The sequence below is a fragment of the Pantherophis guttatus genome, chromosome 7 (assembly GCF_059756535.1).
Source record: "Pantherophis guttatus breed Tessera chromosome 7, ASM5975653v1, whole genome shotgun sequence".
NCBI classification, from domain to species: domain Eukaryota; kingdom Metazoa; phylum Chordata; class Lepidosauria; order Squamata; family Colubridae; genus Pantherophis; species Pantherophis guttatus.
This window is the reverse complement of record NC_142069.1, coordinates 49,994,867-50,017,659: the sequence shown is the minus strand read 5'-3', so window position 1 is coordinate 50,017,659 and position 22,793 is coordinate 49,994,867. Positions and strand designations below refer to the sequence as shown.

General features: G+C 42.9%; 2 protein-coding genes across 7 annotated transcripts in view; one reads left to right on the top strand and one right to left on the bottom strand.

The window, feature by feature from the left end:
* The window catches only part of PPM1H (protein phosphatase, Mg2+/Mn2+ dependent 1H), a 110,153-nt gene that overhangs the window by 24,487 nt on the left and 62,873 nt on the right, over window positions 1-22,793 (bottom strand). Inside the window, exons 4-5 of the mRNA XM_034402785.3 lie at window positions 21,766-21,878; window positions 148-232 (exon numbers count right to left, since the gene is read on the bottom strand). Coding sequence (XP_034258676.2) covers window positions 148-232; window positions 21,766-21,878 — 198 coding nt within the window. The remainder of the gene's footprint in view (window positions 1-147; window positions 233-21,765; window positions 21,879-22,793) is intronic.
* Window positions 1-22,793, top strand: part of MON2 (MON2 regulator of endosome-to-Golgi trafficking) — a 175,708-nt gene that overhangs the window by 152,127 nt on the left and 788 nt on the right. For 2 of the 6 annotated variants that reach the window (XM_087874126.1, XM_087874125.1), the window contains one exon: window positions 2,003-2,111. The exons of 2 other annotated variants lie outside the window; for them this stretch is intronic. In XM_087874126.1, the coding sequence (XP_087730252.1) occupies window positions 2,003-2,111 (109 nt within the window). Of the gene's footprint in view, window positions 1-2,002; window positions 2,189-22,793 lie in introns of those variants that run through there. 2 more of the 6 variants (XM_087874124.1, XM_087874123.1) reach the window with 1 other exon arrangement.

Sequence of the window (22,793 nt, the reverse complement as noted above, 5' to 3'; positions counted from 1 at the left end):
TAATCATCTCCAGATATATTAAAAAGCAATAATTTGGCAACAATTCTGGGCTTTGGGGAGTTTGCAGTCCTGGAATTTGAAGTTGTTTACCTTGGTTTAAAAAATCTATTCTTACCATCTACTAATATAAGGATTTAGGCCTCTTACCAGATACTGAAGCCGCTGACGCTCTGTTTCTGGTGTGAATTCTGAAGACATTGGAATGACCTCTCCATTTCTAATTATTATGGCTCTAAAAAATCCAAACACATAGTAAGAGCGTGGAGAGCAGTCCCTAAAAAAAGATGGCTTTCTTTAAGAAACCATTGTGTTGATTTGTTCTATGTATTGAATCAAAAAATAAAAGAAGCACATTTTCCTATGCCACAGGAAACATATAGCACAACTCACACTGTTGAACAGCTCTCTGCAGGCTAGGATCTCATATGAGGATTGAGGGGTCTTCAATCTCTGGCTCCACATGACTTATACAAATAGATTACTTATTCAGAATGCACATGTCATTTCAGGAAAAAAACATTTTACCAGAAATTAATGCATGCTTAGCAGAAACAACGCCATGTTTAGACAAAAAAAAAAACACCTAACTAGATTTCTGCTAACAGAAAGAATGAGTGCATACTGCTTAATATGTAATTAAAACTTCAATTTTTTTAACTACAATTGTAGAGCAATTTATTAATTAATTCTTTCTGAAATAACAAAGTTTGGCCTTGAATATGAATCTCAGTCATTTGCTGAGCCAGAGGACACTTTAATTCATAAAGATACAACAGAGAATCTTTGAATCTTTAAATGCATCTGGAGCTTCTAATTAATTTGACAAAAGAGGACAGTCACAACTAACTCAAACACTGTTTCAATAGTTTTGTTTATGCAACTTTGGCACCATTAAAGATATTTCTGTGAAACACAGTAGCACATTATTCTCTTATCAACTTGTAAAATAAGGCACTGCCTGATACCTATGTAGTAAAATACTCATATATTCAGATGAATTTTAATTTCCTTATATAATTTCCTTTTTTAAATCACCAGTGTGATGGGTTAGAATAAGACCTCAAGATAAATCAATTGTATAATCATGCTTATGGTTACTTATATGAATGTAGCTTCTTGTGTGTGTGTGTGTGTGTGTGTGTGTGTGTGTGTGTGTGTGTGTTTGTATATACATGTTGCAGACCTGCATGCTTAACATCATTCAGAATGAACTTTTATTATTGTACAAATCTGTGTCTGGTAGTGACTGATTAAAGTTCACATTTTGGTGGGGAAAACAGAAGATTTGAGGAATTTGCTTATCTGCTTTTTAGAATAACAATTACAGCCTTGGTATAAGTCACTTACCAAAGTTGTTAATGGCTCTCTTCTTGAAATATGTTTAATGTTTTCACACCATGAAGGGTACCTTCAACTCCCTGTGTTTCCTTATCAGCAGTAATACAACTGTTTCTTTGGGGTCATCTGCTAGAGAAAATTGATGCTCAAACTGTTTTTGATCAACATTTTTATAAGATCTATGTAACGTTGTGGCTTTTGATCTTTGCTGGGATGCGTTGTGAGTTTTCCGTGGGCCGCCCATGAGGTCAATATTGAGAAAAGACACGGACACGAGTTTTCTCAGGATGAGACGACCCAGATCTGACTCCGGGAGCCTCTTTTATTGTACACAAACAAAGGCAGGAGGGGTTTGTTAGCATAAGCCAGTAATAAATCACAGCATGTCTCATGTAATGCATACGTAAGTACAAGTAATACATGGAAGCAATGCCCAAATTTGGCAGGATCTACAATCCTAGCTGCTAGTGAGTTGTTACAGTTATCTATGAGTTGTTGCAACCTTTATCTAGTTTTTCGCATACGCGGTACAGCATGATTCTCTCATGCCTGCACGTAGCTCCTGAGCATGTTACAACAATGCGTGAGACTCACTATAACCTAATAGCTTTACATTAATAAAAGATTGTTTGCACCCTCTCCCATCTGTTCATTTTCTTCGTAGATTATTTTTGCCATAATACCAGTAACATATCAGGAAGTCTGGCAGGCATATAACTGTGAATCCTCTTCTTCTGCTTGTCTATGGAGATTCTCAATCATCCATTTTACAGGTAACAAAATTAACACAAAAATAACCTGTGTTCCAAGGGTTACCGGTTACCTGTTCTGCTGAGTAGCAAGAAAAGATTAAGAACTGCACTAAGTTTAATTTCTTTTCTGTTTTTATATTTTATTTATGTTTCCACAGTAAGTTATATGTTTTATGTAGTTTAGCAATTCTTTATATCAGAATTACTCATTGGTAGTGATTTTATTATGTTAGGTTTGCTTACAAGATTATAGTCTTTAATTTTTTTAAATGGGAGAGCATTTTGAGCTGTTATCAACAATTATAGCAACTCTGTTATACTTAAAGGGACAGATCCCTGATGCTGTAAATTTGGTTTGGATAGCATAATATGAGTACACTTATTACAGATGTGATCAGGAAGAAGAAGAGCTCCCAAAGGTGCTTTTTCAAGAGACAACTGGACTTTCTTGTTTTGCTTTAAAGACGTTTTGCTTCTCATCCAAGAAGCTCAGGGTTGAAGAAGCTTCTTGGATGAGAAGCGAAACGTCTTCAAAGAAAAACAAGGAAGTCCAGCTTGATGAAATAAGAAAGTCTTGAGCGCGCGATGGAAGGTACGCAGATCCTCCGTATCTCTGGGGGGAGCTCATTCCAGATAGTAGGTGCCCCACAGAGAAGGCTCTCCCCCTGGAGATGTCCACCAGTCGACATCGTTTAGCCGACGGCACCCGGAGGAGCCCCTCTCTATGGGAGCGTACTGGTCGATGGGAGGCTACTGGTGGTAGCAGGCGGTCCTGTAAATAACCCTCTCTATGGGAGCGTACTGGTTGGTGGGAGGCTATTGGTGGTAGCAGGCGGTCCGGTAAATTACCAGGTCCTAAGCCATGGAGCGCTCTAAAGGTGATAACCAAAACCTTGAAGCGCACTCGGAAGACCACCGGGAGCCAGTGCAGCTTGCGCAGGAGAGGTGTTACATGGGAACGCCATCTTCATCAATTATTTGGACGAGGGGATAGATGGGGAACTCATCAAATTTGCAGATGACACCAAACTAGCAAGAATAGCCAACACTCCAGAAGATAGGCTTAAGATACAGAAGGATCTTGAACAGTGGGCGCTATATAACAAAATGAAAATCAATGGTGACAAAAGTAAGGTTCTACATTTAGGCAAAAAAAACAAATGAGAGACAGAAGGAAACACAGCCACCCCTATATTGTCCAACAAAGAACAAAGAATATATACTAGAAACCAAATAATGAACAAACATTTATTTGAAATGGTGGGAGGCACTGTGTTGCAGTGGTTCTCCTCCTTTCTCTTTGACCGGTCGCAGTCTGTGTTGACAGGGGACAGAGGTCGACCCCGAGGCCCCTCATATGTAGGGTGCCGCAAGGGTCGGTCCTCTCGCCTCTCCTGTTCAACATTTATGTGAAGCCGCTGGGCGAGATCATCCGTGGTTTCGGGGTGGAGTACCATCAGTATGCTGACGACACCCAGCTGTACATCTCCACCCCGGATCACCCCAACGATGCCCTTGAAGTGATGTCCCGGTGCCTGCAGGCCGTACGGATCTGGATGGGGAGGAACAGGCTCAGGCTCAACCCATCCAAGACCGAGTGGCTGTGGTTTCCGACATCCCGATATAGTCAGTTGACGCCATCACTGACTATTGGGGCGAATCATTGGCCCCCACGGAGAGGGCCTGCAACTTGGGCGTCCTCCTGGATTCACGGCTGTCTTTAGAAGAGCACTTGACAGCCGTGACTGGGAGGATTTTTCATCAGGTTCGCCTGATTCGCCAGTTGCGTCCCTTTCTGGATCGGGACTCGTTACGCACGGTCACTCATGCCCTTGACACCTCCCGCCTGGACTATTGCAACGCTCTCTACATGGGGCTCCCCTTGAGGAGCACCCGGAGGCTCCCAACTGGTGCAGAGTGCGGCCGTGCGGGTGGTAATGGGAGCGACATGGCGTTCCCATGTAGCACCCCTCCTGCGCGAGCTGCACTGGCTCCCGGTGGTCTTCCGGGTGCGCTTCAAGGTTTTGGTTACCACCTTTAAAGCGCTCCATGGCTTAGGACCTGGGTACTTGCGGGACCGCCTACTACCACCAATAGCCTCCCACCGGCCGATACGCTCCCATAGAGAGGGGTTCCTCCAGGTGCCGTCAGCCAAACAATGCCGACTGGCGGCCCCCAGGGGGAGAGCCTTCTCTGTGGGGGCACCTACTATCTGGAACGAGCTCCCCCCAGAGATACGGAGGATCCCGGATCTGCGCACCTTCCGCCGCGCTTTAAAGACCTTACTATTTCACCAGGCGGGCATGGCCTCATTTTCTCCCTCTTTTATAAAAGGTTTTTAATTTTTAAATATCTTTTAGTATTTTATACATTCAATTTTAAATTGGTTTTAAAAGTTTGGGATTTTAAATTTGTCGGGGCCAAAAGTATTTAATTTGATTTTATTCTACTTTTAAATTTTGTATGTATGTGTTTTATTGTTTGGCTGTGCACCGCCCTGAGGCCTTCGGGAGTAGGGCGGTATAGAAATCAAAAAACAGAAAAACAGAACAGATGAAATATTTATCATTGCTTCCTATCTTTTTTAGATTTCCACTTTCTGAATGAGTTATGAATTTGTTAGATTTATACACGAAGGGCATGATTAAAAAGGGCAATGAAATAAATAATAATATTTATTACATTCTAAACTAGCTATCAAACAATTGTGAAAATTCTAAATTGGTTCCCAAATTATTCTTCAAATGTATTTAATGAAGAAATATACACATTCTTGCCTTGTTGCTAAAGAATTTAGTTGGATAAACCAGATACACACATTGCTTAGGCTGCTATGCAATATTCTCTCTCCTTCTGTATATATCTATATGTATCATAAATTATGTGTTAAATTAGGCAATGACTACATTATAATGACCATTTGTTCAGTGACCATTTGAAGTTACAATAGCACTGAACAAATGGTTCTTAAGTTATAGTACCGTATTTTCCGGCGTATAAGACGACTGGGCATATAAGACGACCCCCGAATTTTCCTGTTAAAATATAGGGTTTGGGCTATACTCACCGTATAAGACTACCCCTCTTCCAACGCACACCAAATAAAAATTAAAAAACATCAACTGGCTCACCCACAATGTAAAAGCAGCTGTGCTAGACCCAAAATGGCCCCTGCAATAAGCAGGAACCTCACACAGCCACAAAAAGCCCAAAAAAAACAACTTTCACACTTTACACACAAAATTTTGTGTGAGATTTTGTGTGTTTGTGTAGCTTTGTGAGATTTTGTGTGTTTGTGTAGTTAGAGTGAAACACTACAAAAACACACTAAATCTCAGAAAGCTGCACAAATATTATTTTATTTTATTTTATTTTTATTTTTATATGAAAGCTAAATTTAAAACTTCCTAAACTTTAAATGGCTAGGTCTAAAAAAGAACAACTAAAAAAAACCCCAATTAACTATTTTTTTTTAAAGATCCCAAAGGGGAAAAAAACTTACCCAATAGAACAGGGGTCTCCAACCTTGGCAACTTTAAGACTTGTAGACTTCAACTCCCAGAATTCCTCAGCCAGCTTTGTTTTGCTGGCTGAGGAATTCTGGGAGTTGAAGTCCACAACTCCCTGCCTGCTTGATTGCAGGCAGGGAGTTGCTTGCTGATGGAATGGATTCAGGCAAGCGAAGCAAGGCAAGCGAAGCAAGGCAAGCAGCTAAGGTAAGAAAGCTGGAGGGGGAAAACTTTTTTCCTTCTCCATGGCTCTGGCGATCCCAGCTGAGCTGCCTGATTAGCAGATCGTCAGAGCTTGGATCCTCAGAGCCATGTGAAAGGAGAAAACTTTTTTCCTTCTCCATGGCTCTGGCGATCCCAGCGGAGTTGCCTGATTAGCAGATCGTCAGAGCTTGGATCGCCAGAGCCATTTAAGGCTCGTCAGAGCCTTTCGGGCTGGTCTGCCTGGTTACAGGAGAACGACACCCGGCGTATAAGACAACCCCTGACTTTTGAGAAGATTTTCATGTGTTAAAAAGTCGTCTTATACGCCGGAAAATATGGTACAACTACCATATAGTTAGAGTGCACATATAATCAAACTTGTATACAGGCATATTTATAACCAACTACTGCCTATCTGGTGGTGGCACAGAGGTTAGAATGCAGTTCTACAGGCTACTTCCGCTGACTGCCAATTGTCAGCAGTTCGGCACTTCGATTCTTACTGGCTGGTTGACTCAGCCTTCCATCCTTCCGAAGTCGGTAAAATGAGGTCCCAAATTTTGGAGGCAATATCCTGACTCTGTAAACCGCTTAGAGAAGTTGTAAAGCACTAAGTGCTATTGCTATTGCTATCTCTTCCCTTCTCTGCACTTTTGGCCCCTGCCATTCCACAGCCCCTTCCACTCTACTCTCTGTTATCCCCAACTGACCTTTGCCAATTTCTGGCTGCCATTGTTGATGAAGCACACTAGGCTTGGTCCTTCAGAATGCAGATGCAGGCCTTCGTCCTGAGGTAACACACAGCAGTTTCCTTGTGAGACCTTGAGAAGAAAGCTTTGTGTGGCTAGTAGCTGCCTTGCAAAAGACAGGCAAACCTCAGCAGCAGTGGGAACAAGAAGATGGCAAAGATCAGCTAGGTAGCAGAGTGCAATACGACAGGAGCCTCAGACTCTAACGTGAATGGGGCAGGGATGTTGCACCACAGTGCCATTCTAGGGCTTTGGGGGCACCTGGGATGGGGCACCTGCAGTTTTGTGCTGGGCTACTGGGCTAGCTAAGGTTGCCTGGGGACTCATGGTAGTCTGCAGCTCAGGCTTCTTAAGAGTAGTGCAGCTCTGAGGCTACCCATGGATCCCAAACTGACTAGTTCAAGTTTGCAACTGTCATATCTAGAGCAAGCACCTTAGATGCAGAGAGCACAAAGTTGAACTCCCCATCAGGCATTAATGTGCTGGTGATAATAACATATACATTGTGTGCACAATTATTAGGCAAGTTGTATTTTGGAGGATTAATTTTATTATTGAACAACTACAGTGCTCTTGGTCAATCCAAAATGTTAATAAACTTCAAACCTGAATATTTAAGAAAGTAAAAGAGAGGTTTTGGCTTTCTTAGGAGAATATCTGTGTCCATAATTATTGGGCAACTATTAGTGTGCAGAATTATTATGCAATAAATGAAAAATTTGCCCATCTCACTCATTTATTTGCATCTGTTAAAGTGAGAATAATAAACAAACAACTAAAATGGACAAATAAGCATTTCTGACATTTCAAAAAAAAAAATCAGTGACCAATATAGCCACCCTTCTTTTCAGTAACAGTCATAAGCCTTCTATTCATGGAGTCTGTCAGTTTCCTGACCTGCTGACAATCAACTTTTTGTGCAGCAACAACCACAGCGCCACAGACACTGTTCAGAGAGATGTACTGTTTTCCTTCACCGTAAATCTCCCATTTAAGAAGGACCCACAAGTTCTCAATAGGGTTTAGGTCAGGTGAAGAAGGGGCCCATGTCATTATTCTTTCATCTTTAAGGCCTTTACTGGTTAGGTCCGCAGTGGAGTACTTCAATGCATGCGATGGAGCATTGTCCAGCATAAAAATCATGGTCTTCTTGAAAGATGCAGACTTTTTCCTGTATCACTGTTTGAAGAAAGTGTCTCCTAAACACTGGTAGTAGGTTTGGGAGTTGATTTTGAGTCCATCTTCAACCCAAGAAGGTCCAGCTAGTTCATCTTCAATTATACCAGCCCATACCAGAACCACACTTCCACCTTGTTGGTGTCTGAGTCAAAGTGGAGCTCTGTGCCCATTACCAATTCAGCCATGGGCCCATCCATCTGGTCCATCAAGGGTCACTCTCATCTCATTAGTCCATAAAACCTTTGAAAAATCTGTCTTCGGATATTTCTTGGCTCAGTCTTGCCATTTCAATTTATGTGTTTTGTTCAGTGGTGGTAGGATTTCAGCCTCCCTTACCTTGGCCATGTCTCTGAGCACTGAGCACTGAACACCTTGTACTTCTGGGCACTGCAGTGTAGGGTTATTACAATGCTCATCTGTATGGTTTTTGGAACTGCGGTTACACGAAATTGCAAACATCAGCAATTCTCATCTTTGAGCAGTGTTTCTAGCATGTACAAGGACACAGGGTGAAACAATGTATAACCTGAAACATTTGCCGCTTTCAGTATATCTTTCATTGTGTGTGAATACATGCATATTCTCATGAAAACCAATGATGTAATTACTAACCAATTACTGTACCTTGGAGATTTGTTAACCAATAATGAAATAACACGTATAGTAGATGAGAACTGAGAAACTGAGAAACTATATAAACTATGTCTGATGCTCAATAAAGTTGCTGTTGATTCTGCTATCCGTGGATGTTTTTCTTTCACTCATCTCACTCATCTTCAGCCTCCGGGAAACAAATGCAACACCGCAGGTAGGTTGCAGTTCTGGAATATGACAGCAGTGGAGGATAATGGGCCACTGGTAGCTTCACGTTTGATTCTTCTCAAATCTTTGGCAGTTAATGGGTGTCTTTTTTTCTCAACACGTTTCTTGCGACCCTGTTGACTATTTGCAACAATACGTTTGATGGTTCTGTGATCAAACCCCAATATCCTAGCAATTTCAAGAATGCTGCATCCCTCTAACTTTTTACAATTTTTGACTTTTCAGAGTCAGTGGGTCCCTGCTGGCTGGCTGGCCCCGCCCCTCGACCTCCCCTCCCAGTCACTCCTCATGTAGCCTGAGAAGGTAAGAGTGACGGCGGGGATGGAGACTCGCTCCATATTCCAGAGCAGGAGGGAAGCGCCCCTGTACTTACCTCTGATCTTGCGGGCGCTTCTTCCAGCGCTTCTTGGTGCTGCATGCACCTCAGTCGCCTAGGGAGACACACGACTTTCTCTCTGCCCTGAGACACTGGCCCAGCCTGGCTATGGCCGATGCTCCGCATCGTAATGGGCTCCAGGAGGAGGAGGGACGCCATCTCCACCATTGTGAAATGCACTAAATTTAAGGGTGCTAACCCCAGGCAACCGAGGTGCGTGCAGCACCAAGCACCAGAAGAAGCAATCACGAGATGAGAGGGAAGTACAGGGGCACCTCCTGCTTTGGAACATGGAGCGAGTCTCCATCCCCGCTGTCGCCCTTACCTTCTCAGGTCATGCGAAGAGTGACTGGGAGGATGAGGGGAGGGGCCAGCCTGCCAACAGGGAGCCACAGCAGGGGGACGAAAGAACTTCATTTATCTGGGAACCTGAAATGACTCTTGATTTAAATCATATAGTAAAACGCACCCAAAGAAGAAGAAAAAATATCAGCAAAAAAAAAGAGAAAAGAACCAACCCTCGCCTGTTTTTGGAAATGATTCAAGAGGGAACAAATGCACGAGAGAAAGAGAGGGGGGAAAAAGAGAGGGAGGGAGAGGGGGAAGAGAGAGAGGGAAGGAAAGAGAGAGATGAGAGAGAGAAAAGAGGGAAAAGAGAGAGAGAGAAAAGAGAAAATGATGGAGGGAGAGAATGAGAGAGAGGAAAAAGAGAAACAAATGAGAGAGAGAAGGAGGAAAGAGGGAGGAAGAGGGACACAGAAATGAGAGAGCTAGAGGGAGAAAACAAGAGGGAAAAGAGGGAAATGAGAGAGAGAGAAGGGGAGAGAAAGAAAGAAAGAAAAGAAAGAGAGGAAGGAGGGAGAGGGAGAGGGAGAAGAAAAAGAGAAAAGCAAGAGAGAGGGAGGGAGGGAGGGAGGGAGGGAGAGAGAGAGAGAGAGAGAGACCCATTTCCCACAGAAAACCCCTGGAGACACAAAACCTGGTTAGGCATGGCTGGGGGGGTCATGTGACCGGTGGGAGTGGTTGAGTTGGCCACGCCCACCCAGATTTTGTGATTTACAGTGTTTTCTTTTCTGTGGGAAACGGGTCCAAATGGCTCTTTGAGTGTTTAAGGTTGCAGACCCCTGATATAGGGTGTTGATCTCCATAGGCCACACCCTCATTACACAAATACACATCACCTGATATACTTATATCCACTAAACATTCAAGTTTATACAGCTTGGAAGTAGAAAACAGCATAAAAATGATTATATGGTCAAAATACTCATTTGCCTGATAAATGTGCAGACGGTGTATTGGAGGGAGGCATGAAGAGAACACTTCCAAGTGTTTTTACATGTATAACAGGGGTGGGTTCTACTTACCTTTACTATCGGTGTGCAATGGGGCCGCGCGTGCGCTCGCTTTGCTCGCACACATGCTCTTCTGCACATGCGCAGAAACATTTTCATGATGTCAGGGTCAGTGGGCGGAGCCTCCTGCCGGTTTTACTACCGGTTCTATAGAACTGGTGCGAACCGGGGGCAACCCACCACTGATGTATACCATATACGATGAAACATTCCATCTATGTCATGGCATTTCCAAGGTATATGGTTTGACCATCTTAAATATTATTAATGAAGTTGTATAGCATCTGTAAAACATTTTGTATCAATTTTCTTAGTTATGATAGTGTAAATGTTAGAGATTTAGTTCATAGTTTATCCCATTGTTATAATTTAATTGCTTCTTTGAAATACTGCATCTGAAGTGAGATTGTCTGAAATTAGCCACCAATGGAGGAATTCTCTAACTCAAGGTAGAATTGAGAGAAAGGGTTGTCTTATGTCCATGCTGGAGAAATGAAACAGAAGTAAAAGGAGTATAAGGAACACATTCAAAGACAAGAGTGGGAAACAACAGATGTCATAGCCACCATGTGGTCCAGTAATTGAAGAAAAATGCAGGCCTGACTCTTATTAGAGAGATCTTGTGTACAAGTAGCTGAAGTGCAGGGTGTCATGGCAACAGTAGGAAAGCAATTCCTAAGATGTTATCTATTTTTGTACTATAAATTTGATGCACAAGGTTTATTCAAGAAAGAAAGAATTCTTATACTGAAATAGAGACCAAGATGCTGAAGAAACAAAAGGAGTTGAGCAATATGGCAAGAAAACTTGGTATATTATATGCAATTAGGAGCCAGTTCTTTAGTTAAACACATAATATGGGCGTTGTACTTACCTGATATGCCCCTTCTCTGTTCCACTGTCACGGCAGTCATGCATGGGTATGACAGCGGTTGTTGTCCTATAGGACCGAGTCTACTGGAAGTTTAAGCACCGCCTCCTCCTGCTTGGCTCCAGTTTTGAGGCGAAGGTATACAGTAGACTGGTGTGTCTATAGAGATAAAATGGTAGAAGTGAAAGGACCTCCCTCCCCGGGAAACTCCCCCGTTACCGACCAGGGTGGGGCTGACTGCCGTGACAGCAGAACAGAGAAGGGGCATATCAGGTAAGTACAACGCCCATTCTCCTATTGGCTGTCACGGCAGTCATGCATGGGTCATACCAAAGCTCTTGTCCTATAGGGTGGGTTCCGGTCGGACCCTTTGCAGCACTCTCCTGCCGAAGGCGGCGTCAGTGGAAGCGTAAGTGTCCAGGCGGTAATGCCAGATAAACAGGGTCACCGAAGTCCACGTAGCCGCCCGACAGACCTCCTCCAGTGGAGCCTGGGTAGCCCATGCAGCGGAAGTGGCCGCACTTCTGGTGGAGTGCACCGTGATACAACCTGGAACAGGTAAGGACTGCAACTCATACGCTGTAGCAATTGTAGCCCGTAACCAATGACCTACTGTGGAAGCCAAGATACGAGCACCCATGGTCGATGGCTGGAAAGAGATGAAGAGGGCTTCGGTCCTCCGGAACGAAGAAGTACGGGATAAGTATATTTTCAGAGCCCTGCGCACGTCCAGGGTGTGCCAGACTTTTTCCAAGTGGTGACTGGGTTGAGGACAAAAGTTGGGCAGGATGAGCTCCTGAGACCTATGAAAGGTGAAATTAATCTTCGGGATGAAGGCGGGATCCAAGCGGAGTACCACCCTGTCCTTGTGGAAGATGCAGAGGTCAGAGCAAACTGAAAGGGATGCCAATTCCGATATACGTCGTGCGGAGGTAATAGCCACCAAAAAGGAAACCATGAAGGACAGAAATTTCAGATTGACCTCCCGGAGGGGTTCGAAGGGAGCTTTTGTGAGAGCAGTGAGAACCTTGTTAAGGTCCCAGGTGGAACCTGTGGATTACTGGAGGGTGTAGATTGGTGGCGCCTCACAAGAAGGCACTGATTAGAGGCTCCTTGGAGAGAGGAACTTCAGGCCCGAAGGACAGAACGGATGACAATGCTGCCACCTGGCGGCGCAGAGTGTTGGGCGAAAGGCCCGAGGCAAAACCTTCCTGTAGAAAATCCACCAGTTGGGCCACGGAAACTGATGAAGGGTCCAAATGATGTCTAGAACTCCAACGAAGGAAGGATTTCCATGTGGAGTCATAAATACGAGCGGTTGAAGGTCTGCAAGCTGCCAGGATGATCGAGATGGCGGCGGGAGACACATTGGAATTAATTAAATGTTGCCACTCAACCTCCAGGCGGTCAGATGATAAGCCTGAGGGTCCGGGTGGACGAGGTCGCCTTGTTGCAGCACGATCTGATTGTCCGGAATCTGCCATGGCGGTGTCACGGAAAGGGACACGAGATTTGCAAACCATGGTCTGCGGGGCCAGTGAGGAGCTAGGAGGATGAGCTCCGCCCGTTCTTGCAACAGCTTGCGAACCACCTTGGCCACCAGAGGAAAGGGAGGGAACACATAAAGCAGCAGACCCTGAGGCCAAGGGCTGCGAAGAGCGTCCACTGCCTCTGCTCCCGCCGAGGGAAAACGAGAGTAGAAACGAGGCAGGAGGTGGTTTCTGCTGGAAGCAAATAGGTCACCTGAGGTATGCCGAACCGAGGAGACAGTTGTTTGAAGAGATGATGAGGAATGCTCCATTCTGTGTGATCTATCCGATAGCGGCTGAGAGCGTCGGCCTGGATGTTGTCCTTCCCAGCAATGTAATTCGCCAGAAGAGAGCTTAGGTGAAATTCAGCCCACAGCCCCAGGTGAAGAGCCTCCTTCATCAGTGTCTTTGAGCGAGTTCCGCCCAGTCTGTTTATATGAGCCTTGGCCGAGATGTTGTCCGTGAGGACCAACACATCCCGGCCTTGGACATAAGACTCGAAGCTCTGGAGGGCCAGGTAGACTGCTCACAGCTCAAGAACGTTGATGCTGAGGGATTATTTACACGTGGACCACAGACCCTGCGCCGAGCGAGACTCAAGATGAGCTCCCCAGCCGAGGAGACTTGCATCGATAGTTATGACCATCCTCCGAGGCTCGAAGAATTTGCAGCCGTTGGATACCGCCGGCGAGGTCCACCAAAGGAGGGAGGTGACCACAGGAGGAGGGAGCTGTATCGTCCGGAAAGTTGGCGTGGGGAAACTCCATTGAAAGGGGAGCAACAGCCACTGAAGCTCCCTGCTGTGGAGGCGAGACCAAGGGACGATCCCATAAACCGACACCATTTTCCCCAGCAAGGTGGAAAGATCCGCCAAAGATGCCGACCTTCCGCGTCAGATACAGTCCGCTAAAGCGGTCAGACTGGTCTTGGGACAAGGAAATCTCCACTGTGACTGTGTTTATGACCGCCCCTAAATGCTGAATGCGGGTAGAAGGCGCTAAATGGCTCTTCGCCCAATTTACGGAAAAGCCATGGGATTGCAATATGTGGATGGTACTGTTGACATCTAGGAGAGCCTGGTCAGGGGAGCAGGAGAGGATGATGATATCATCCAAGTAAAACATGGCTCGGATAGGGATGGAACAGATATGTGCCATAAGGGCAGCCATCACCTTAGTGAAAACCCTAGAGGCGGAGGACAAGCCAAAGGGGAGTGTTGTTTATTGAAAATGGCATCCATTGTGACAAAACTGGAGGAATTTGCGGTGGGCCAGTCAAATTGGGATGTGGAGGTAGGCCTCCGTTAAATCTATCGATGCCATGTAGTCCCCTTGTCTAATACCCAGCAGAATAGTCTGAAGTGACTGCATCTTAAACCGGCGATAGACTATGTGCCGGTTTAAGGATTTTAAGTCAAGTATGGCCCTCCAACCCCCCAAGGACTTGGGAACTAGAAAGAGACGGGAGTAGAACTCCTGGGCCCGCTCGGAGAGGGGGACAGGCTCAATGGCCTTAATATCTAAGAGGTGTTGGATGGCCGAATTGATGCGAGCAGTCTTGATGCGATCCCAAGAGGTAGGGCATCACAGAAAAAAATTTTGGGGAGTGGATCGGAACTCCAAGGAGAGACCGAAACGAATGGTAGACCTGACCCAGACGTCTGAGACAGTAGTGTCCCATTGATCAGAGAATCGGGCAAGTCGGCCCCCTATTGATTGATCGAGGGAAGACCTATTGGGCCCTACGGAAGGGATGACCCCTACCCCCTCGAAAGGGCCGCTTGAAGCCAAATCTGGCCCTGTGCCTAACCTGGTTGTCCTGATGGGCCGAACCTCTGGAGGAGAAGGTACGTTGAGATTGCTGGGCTGCGAAGGACGACTCCAGGCTGCGAAAGGAAGACGAACCAAAAAAGGGTTGAGCCCTGTTATCAGGGCGATGATTCAGGGAAGGAAGTACCTTGCAGTGATCTTTAGTTTCAACGAGGAGCGGATCCAGTTGCGAACCAAAAAGCTTCTCGCCGGAAAATGGGGAAGATGCCAGACACCACTTGCTTCTGATGTCAGCTTGCCAGTTACGGAGCCATAAGAGACGACGTGAGATGACCGAAGATCCTATGGCCTTGGCAGAGAAGCGGGCTGCACTGAGGATGGCATCGGCAGAAAATTCCACCGCTGCTAAAATCTTATTCAGATCCTGATGAGAACGATGATCTGAAGAGGGTAAGCGAGCTTGCAGTTGCGTCAGCCAGAGGATGGTCGCTCTATTAAAAAACGACACTGCAGAAGAGGCCTGCACCGACCAGGCCGAGGCCTGGTGCCCCTTAATCAAGGTTCACTCGGCCTTCTTTTCCTCCGGGCGCAAACACTCTTCAGGAGGACCTGTGAGAGGAGAGGGAGAAGACAGCGCCAAAACAAGAGAGTCAACTGAAGGAATCTGCAATAGATGAGAGAAATCAGGGGCCATGTTATAAAAGCGTTTGTCCAGATTATTGGGGACAGGTCCAGAACCTAGAAAAGACCATTGCCTGAGAACCACATCCGAAAACAATTTTGGAGCAGGAACCACTTCCTTCTGAACTGAAGGTTCCTGGAATAGCGAATTGGCCGGATCCATGGAAGTAGAAGTAGCAGCATCTGCAGAAGAAGAAGAAGAGGAAGCCACCCCAAGACCAGTGACATTTTGGGCCTTGTGAAGTAACGAACGAAACATTTGTGGCCGGAAGAGGCCAATGAATGCGGGTTGGTCAGGTTCCAGGCCCTCATCATCTGAGAGGTCTTGATCAGCCACAATTTCGCCCTCTGAAAGGGAATCTTGGCTAACTGAATCATCAGCATCACAAGCCTCAGTGACACCCTCCACTTCATCCTGGCAGGATAGACCTCCAGAGTGATGATGCTGACTGTAATGAGCAGAAGCCTCAGAGGGTGTGACATATTTTTGTTGAAGCCCTTGAGAAATGCCCTGGCGAATGGCTTCTGAAATTATTGCAGCTAATGCAGGTGGGATATCAGGTAAGGATTGAGAAACCTGATTAGGAACCTGAGCAGGAGGACTCTGTGAAACCTGAATCTCAGGCCCAGGAGAAGGAGAAGCCTCATGGGTCACAGGAAAAACAGAAGCTGCTTCTGTATCGCAAGCAGTGTCTCCAATAACTGATCTGTCTGGGGATAAGGCTGGAGTAGGCCTCTGCAGAGGTGGATTGGAAGAAGCCTTGTCAGAGGGAGGCACGTTGGTAAGGGCCTCAGCCTGGTTAGGGTTGCCCTGTAGGCCAGAGGATGCTTGGGCCTTGTGGAAGGCTTTTTCAATGGCCTTATGGCGCCTCTCCTCTTCCCGCGACGGCTTGGACGAACTAGACCGGGAAGAGGTCCCTGCGCTAACGGCCCTGGACTTGCTGGGGCGACCTTTAGAAGTCCCCTCTTCAGGATCCTCCACCTGGGGTCTCTTTCCCCTGTCGCGGGCCTGGCAGGAAGAACGAGATTTAGAGGCATCCGCCATCTTGGATTACTAGCCACGCGGTTCAAAGGGGCCTACTTAGAAGTTTTAGGAATCCCCGGTACTTGCAATTGAGAAGGTCGATCCTCGAAGCAGAGACTTGGAGGAGTCGCTAGCCTGATGGCTGAAAAGCGCGACTTGCGGCTTGAAAAGGGTGAGCATTGAAAACCGCTTGAGATGCGAAGGAAAACTCGCACCGAAAGTAGCTGCAGAGCTGAAAGGCTCGGTCGCAGCACACCGCCGCCGCTGTCAAAGCCAAAATTGCCCAGAACAGACCCCAATATAATATTGAAGGGGTCTGCAATTAGGACCTCCGCAATTCAAGTCACCTTGCGGGAAAGCCGGGAAGCGTGGCAGAGCTAGCTCGTGCTCGCGCCTAAATTAGCTGCCAGACGGCAGCACAGCCAGAATATTAGCGAACAATCCAGAGGAGCAAACAAAGAGAAATCAGTTCGTTCCGAGTCAAAAAGCCAAGTTAAATAATTAGAAAGAAGAGAACTCTATAGACACAACTTGTCCTGACAGACCGAGTCGAAAAACTGGAGCCAAGCAGAAGGAGGCGGTGCTTAAACTTCCAGTAGACTCGGTCCTATAGGACAACAACTGATGTCATACCCATGCATGACTGCCGTGACAGCCAATAGAAGAAAATGGCAAGAAAACTTGGTATATTATATGCAATTAGGAGCCAGTTCTTTAGTTAAACACATAATATGATGATGTTCTGCCTTAATAAAGCATTCTATTTTTTATCTCTGGCTTTTTTATGATGTTTTCATTCTCATACATGTTCTAAAGGTTGAATTTGCTTTCCAGAAACCACAAATTTTTGACACTAGCCTTTTGGTACTTTTCTTTACTTCAGTGTTTGTTTATTTATTATGAAATTTATTTGATGCCCATCTTGAATAAATTATTTCATGTATATGTTTAAGAAATGACAGAATTTGTACATATTGAAATCAGTTTATCATCTTATTCTGCAACAATTCCACCTATTCATAGTACCTAACAGAATTTTATTTTTTTTCCTTAGATCACATGTACTCAAAATGTTGGGCAATGTTACCAAGCATCATATCTAATTCTTTAATTCACCTTTAATCAGATATATAAGTACTCAGTAATCTATAGGCTCCGATTGTACTTTCATATGCATTTATATCAACCTAGATGACACTTCTTCTGACATACATGTTAGCAATAGCTATGTCATTCATAATTAAAACTACACTTTATTTCTCAGCATATATTGAACTCTATTCCACAAGACCAGATTACTTGTCTTTTTTTAAAAAAAACTTTTATTTCATAGTCAACATACATCTTAAACAAAAAATCAATCATTCATATATATATATATATATATATATATATATATATATATATATATATATATATATATATATATATATATATATATATATATTTCCCACCCTCCCATCCCAACCCCCAACCCCCTCCCCGGACTTCCCAGAACAAGTACAGGGTAAAAACATTTAACAAACCTTAATGAAAACCCCCACAAACTAACTATCTATAGATTTATCTATCACTTGTACTTTAACTCTCCTTGTTCAAAACAAAATATAACTTTTCTTGCTTAAAGGTAGTTAATCCCAATTAATTCAACAATAAACAAACAATTTAAAGCCCTTGAAAATATATTGAAAAATCTAGCCTTGAATTTAACATCCCCAAAAAAATTTCTCATTTAATCCATTACTTAAAATAATTTTTAGATATAATCCAATCATAACCAAAGAAATCATATCCTTGTTCACGTTTATATAACAGTTGAAACATCCAGTCATTTAACATCCAAAAGAAAATTTCTTTTTTAAAAAAATCCGTTTTTATAACAGTTGAAACACCCAGTCATAAGTAAAGAAAAAAAAATTTTTTTCAACCAAACAAATCATATCCTTAATAAAAATCTTAAATACCAATACAATCATTCACCATGTTATCCTGCCTAACAAAGAGGAATAAAATTCTTCCACTTCCATTTCCCCCTGGTTTTTTTCCGAGCCTTCTTCTTCCGCTTTATTCCACCATCTTTTATTTTTACAAGCTTTTGTGTATTCAACTGTAATTTTATCTTCCAATCCTGTGCAGCTCGCAAAGTAATTCCTTTTAAGCAACACACCTCTTTAAATAGGATTAAAAGTCCATTTTTGTAAAGAAATTGTAATGTTCCATTTCTAATCCTTCTTGATATCTTGAAAATCCAAGCTTCTCCCAGCACTTTTCCTCTCATCTGCGTCAGAACCTCTGGATAGATCTCTCTCCATATCTCCGGATTAACCTCCTTCAAGCCCGTCAGTTTATTCATAGTTTGAAAAACATCCCTTCCATGTTCTTCAGCCGCTTTTTGTTCTTCCTCCTCTTTCAACATTGCAACTTTGTTAGCAATTTGAGTAATAAACTTCTCAAAGATCTCATCCAGTCTTTCCATAAATGATTTTTGCCATGCATCCACAAAATCCACTGTCAGTATTTGTACACTTGTTGAATTATCTGCTGAGAAACCTCCATTCTCTTCAAAAATCTTTACTTCTGCCATCTTTTCTTATGCTGCAAACTTCATTCAGCAAAGCTTCAAAGTACTGACAGCTATAACGACCTTAACAAGCGCAAACAAGCTTTAACAATCACTTTCCTCTTAAGCTTCCGTCCTCAATCAGCGCCATTTTGGATCACTTTAAAGCTTTCATTCGAATCTGAAAGGACTCATTATTCATCAGAGTTAAAGAAAGAAAAATACTTGCGAGAAGCTCTCCTGTTTTGTTCTGCCTGCGTGAAAATCAATCCTTGAAATCACTTGTTTCACAGGGATGGTCGCGACGCCTTAATCTGTCAAAGACAGAATCCCGAGTCTGGAGCTGCTTTCCAGGCGTTTGGGGAGCCCTCACCCTCTGCGTCTCCAGGTTTAATCCTGGAGGTTCTGGGGGGCTCTACCCTATACACCTGAGCACTCACCCCCCCTCTTTGCCCGAGGGGGAAGTTCCAGCTGCCAAACCAGCTGATTTACGCTGTTTTGGCGGTTTTACAGATCCCGGGAGTAGCAGCTCGCAAAGGAGCTGCAGCAGCGCCGGCGGTGCCAGCGGAAGTCCCAGATTACTTGTCTTCAGTTGCTATATTCTTTCTTTATTCTTCAATTCAGAGACATATAATATGTCTATTTTTCTTTCTTTAATTTCATTTGTTAAATTAAACTCTTTATAATGTACTTCCCTAATATACTAAACCCAATTTTCCACAGACCTACAGATACTAACTTTAATTTCATTACTTTAATCAATCAAGTCTATCACATAATGCTTTTTAGTAAAACACAGGAGTAGACTCAATTTGGAGACTTAAGTCATATCCAGGCTACATGAAGAATTCTCTGATAATAAAAGTTAACAAATCACACTTTGTCTAGTATGCCAAAACTATAATCCAAATCCAATTTTTCCCAGGGCACCTTCATAAGGAAGGTAAGGAAAAAATCTGTATTCTAGCATACCTTGGTTCATAAACCATCAAATAGGAAAGTTACATGCAGGGTACTAAAACACTAAAGATATTTTAGCAGCTCTGTGATATAGCTTAGATTTCAAGCTCCTTGTAAAGAGGGAAAGCTGAAATCCAAATACTATAGGAGAAAGTCATCCTGCTTAAGCTGCAGAGCAAATACTACCATGCTGCAGAGTTGAAAGAGTAATTTCATTACTACAAGGTCATCTGGCATTTGAATGCTCTAAGGCAGGGCTGTCAAACTCGAGGCCTGTAGGTTGGATGCATCACATGCTGGCCACACCAAGTTTAGCGAAGAGGGAGAAAGTTGCGATATGGCACGTGACGCCGCCGAGTTTAACACTCCTGCTCTAAAGGAAAAAGAAAAACGCTCTCTTCCTGCTGTGAAAAAGTATTCATAGGATGCCCTGATTCTATTACATACTTTTCAACCAGAAATTATTTGAAACACAGCAATAAACTGCATATCTCTATAACGGATTCAACAATCTGCTAAGAAATGACGCAGAGAAATCATTTACCAACTCCTTTTTGACAGTTGTTAGGAATTTGAAACCACAGGAAGTATGTGCTCATTTTATCAAAAGGTTCCAGACATTAGGAATTTCACATAGGTGAGGTAGAAACATATGCATGTTTGAAGAAGTATTTTGAATGTGATATAGGCAGAGACGGGACAGATACAATGAACAAACAAGAGTTTACTATATCCTCAGCAAGAAGTTATTTATTAAATGGATCAGAAAGCAGCAACAGTAGGAAAGGAACAAAGGAAAAGAAATTGTATAAGTATGATTCTTCCCCATTGACTCCTACAATTAAATACACTAGTTCTAGTGCATCTATTAACTGTTTGCATAAATAGCTAAACATAATGTTAGTATTTTCTAGAAATGGCTTAAAAATAATTATGTAGTAAATATGTACATTTCTAATATGACTAGTACCAGTCATAATATGTACACCTACAGAAGTTCTGGGCTGGATTTCTTTTTTAAAAATTGTTTTATTTGGATTTACTGACTATTGCTGCTATGCCTGGCCACTTCCCTATTAGCATCTGGATTGCTCTAACATTGCAGTTACTGAAATAATTTTCTTATACAGACATAGAAGGTCTAATCATTTTCATAATAGTCTAGTATGTTAGGCTCAGATGAATAAATCAGTCAAAGAAGTTTTATTCTTATATTCTTCTGAAGAAATTCTTATAAAAGAAACGATTATGGAGTTAAAAGTAAATTTTATATATTGATCCATACAAATCTTTGGCTGAGAATTTTGCTGTAAATTCTGTATTATCAGAATAGTTTTAGAGATTGGCAGCCAATGCACTTGATATGCATTATGCTTAATGCATTGTATTTATGTTGTAATGTACTACTGAAACATTAGCAGAACTAATAAAAATGCTATTGCACAACAGCAATGGAACCTTGTGCAAACAATGCTAAAATCCGCGCTTTAAAAAAAGGAATTTAAAAAAAAAATCATTAAAAATTAGAGTATACAAACCACAACAGAGAGAGAAGTATAGAAGTATTGTTCAAGTGGGGATGGGGAATTGGCCTGGCCTTCACACAAGGACTTGATCCCATTTTAAGGACACTTTAACATATGAATTTGCCAAATGAATCAAAGTTTTATTTTCAAGGCAAAAAAAATAAATAATTACAAGTTATTTCAGTACTTCAGATTAATGCATTCACTCTGGATTGCTAGCCTATTTGCTTCAACTGACAAAAAAAAAAAAGACGAACACTGAAACATGTTTAACTTGTGATGCAGCAAGAAGAAATGGTAGAGCATTAAAAGGAAGGGGAAGAAAAATTTCAGAGATTCTCCCAGAAACTTCAAGTCAGCTAAGACACTGGCAGAAGAAAAGATTTAGCATCAGAAAGTGGCAAAGAACATAACTTCATTCAGAATTAGTTAATTTTTGTGAAAACTGAAATTCATGAAAGAGGATAGAAATACATTTTATGTTTTAGTTGAACACACACAAATGTAAATATTAAAAAACTTTGCTTACAATTTTCCAGCCAAATGACAAATTTAGCTTACCTGCTATCACCTGCATTTGCCACATAGAGTTTCCCCAGTAAATACACCACCACAAGAGCTGTACAACCACCAGATATATTGAAGGCAGTTCTCTCACGTTCTATCTGCAAATCCTGAGGGGGGAGGGGAAATTACATCATAATTTAGAAAGTAATTTCAATATGTACAATAAATCTGAGTGATGCTTGGATTGAAAAGTAGGTTTTTTTCTTCTGCCTTTGGCACACTAGGAGAATAAAAATTAATGAATGCTTAACTCTTGAGCAGAAAAAGCAACTGATTAAGGAAGGTAGCAAGAAAGCAAAGTACTATTTAAAAATTATTTCAAACATACACCATGTAATCAGAGTAACAGCATGGACTGTAATAATGTCAGCGTTCCAAGTAACACATCTGCAAAAAGCACAACCCTGAGGCAGGTAGATTCCTCAAAGAACATGTTTATTGGATACATCATATCGACACAGCTAGTGAAAAACAACTCTAAAAGTTCCTGCGGTTTTCCCTCTAATTAAAAGAGCAAATATTTCCCTCCCCAGATGTCACCAGTCACATTGTCCAATGAAAGTAGCTGGCAGGCTGCTTGGTCACTCCTCTCCTCCTTCAACTGCCAACTGTTGGGATAACCTTGGTTCCCACAAGAAAAACGTTTTGTTTTGACTGTTAGCCGGTCTATCTACTTCCCCCTCCCTTCCCCTTTTCACTGTTCACATTTTGATTCAACAATTTTTCACTAGCAGAAATAAAGAAAACTGTTGTTAACTCTTGCCCCTCAACATAACATTATACAAACTAAAACATACAGTAGCACTATTTAGCATGGTGGTAAAATGGACTATACTGATTGACTGACTCATTTGGAAGAGTTATATGAATCCTCAACTCTGGTGATCATATTTGCAGGTGGCGTAATCAATAAAACTAGAAGAAAACCCAAATTACAATTAAAACAACAAATATACCATTATGATCTTGGTATAATGTCCAGGGGGTAAAAGAGATCAGTTTTAAAGCCTTTCTAAAGGCTA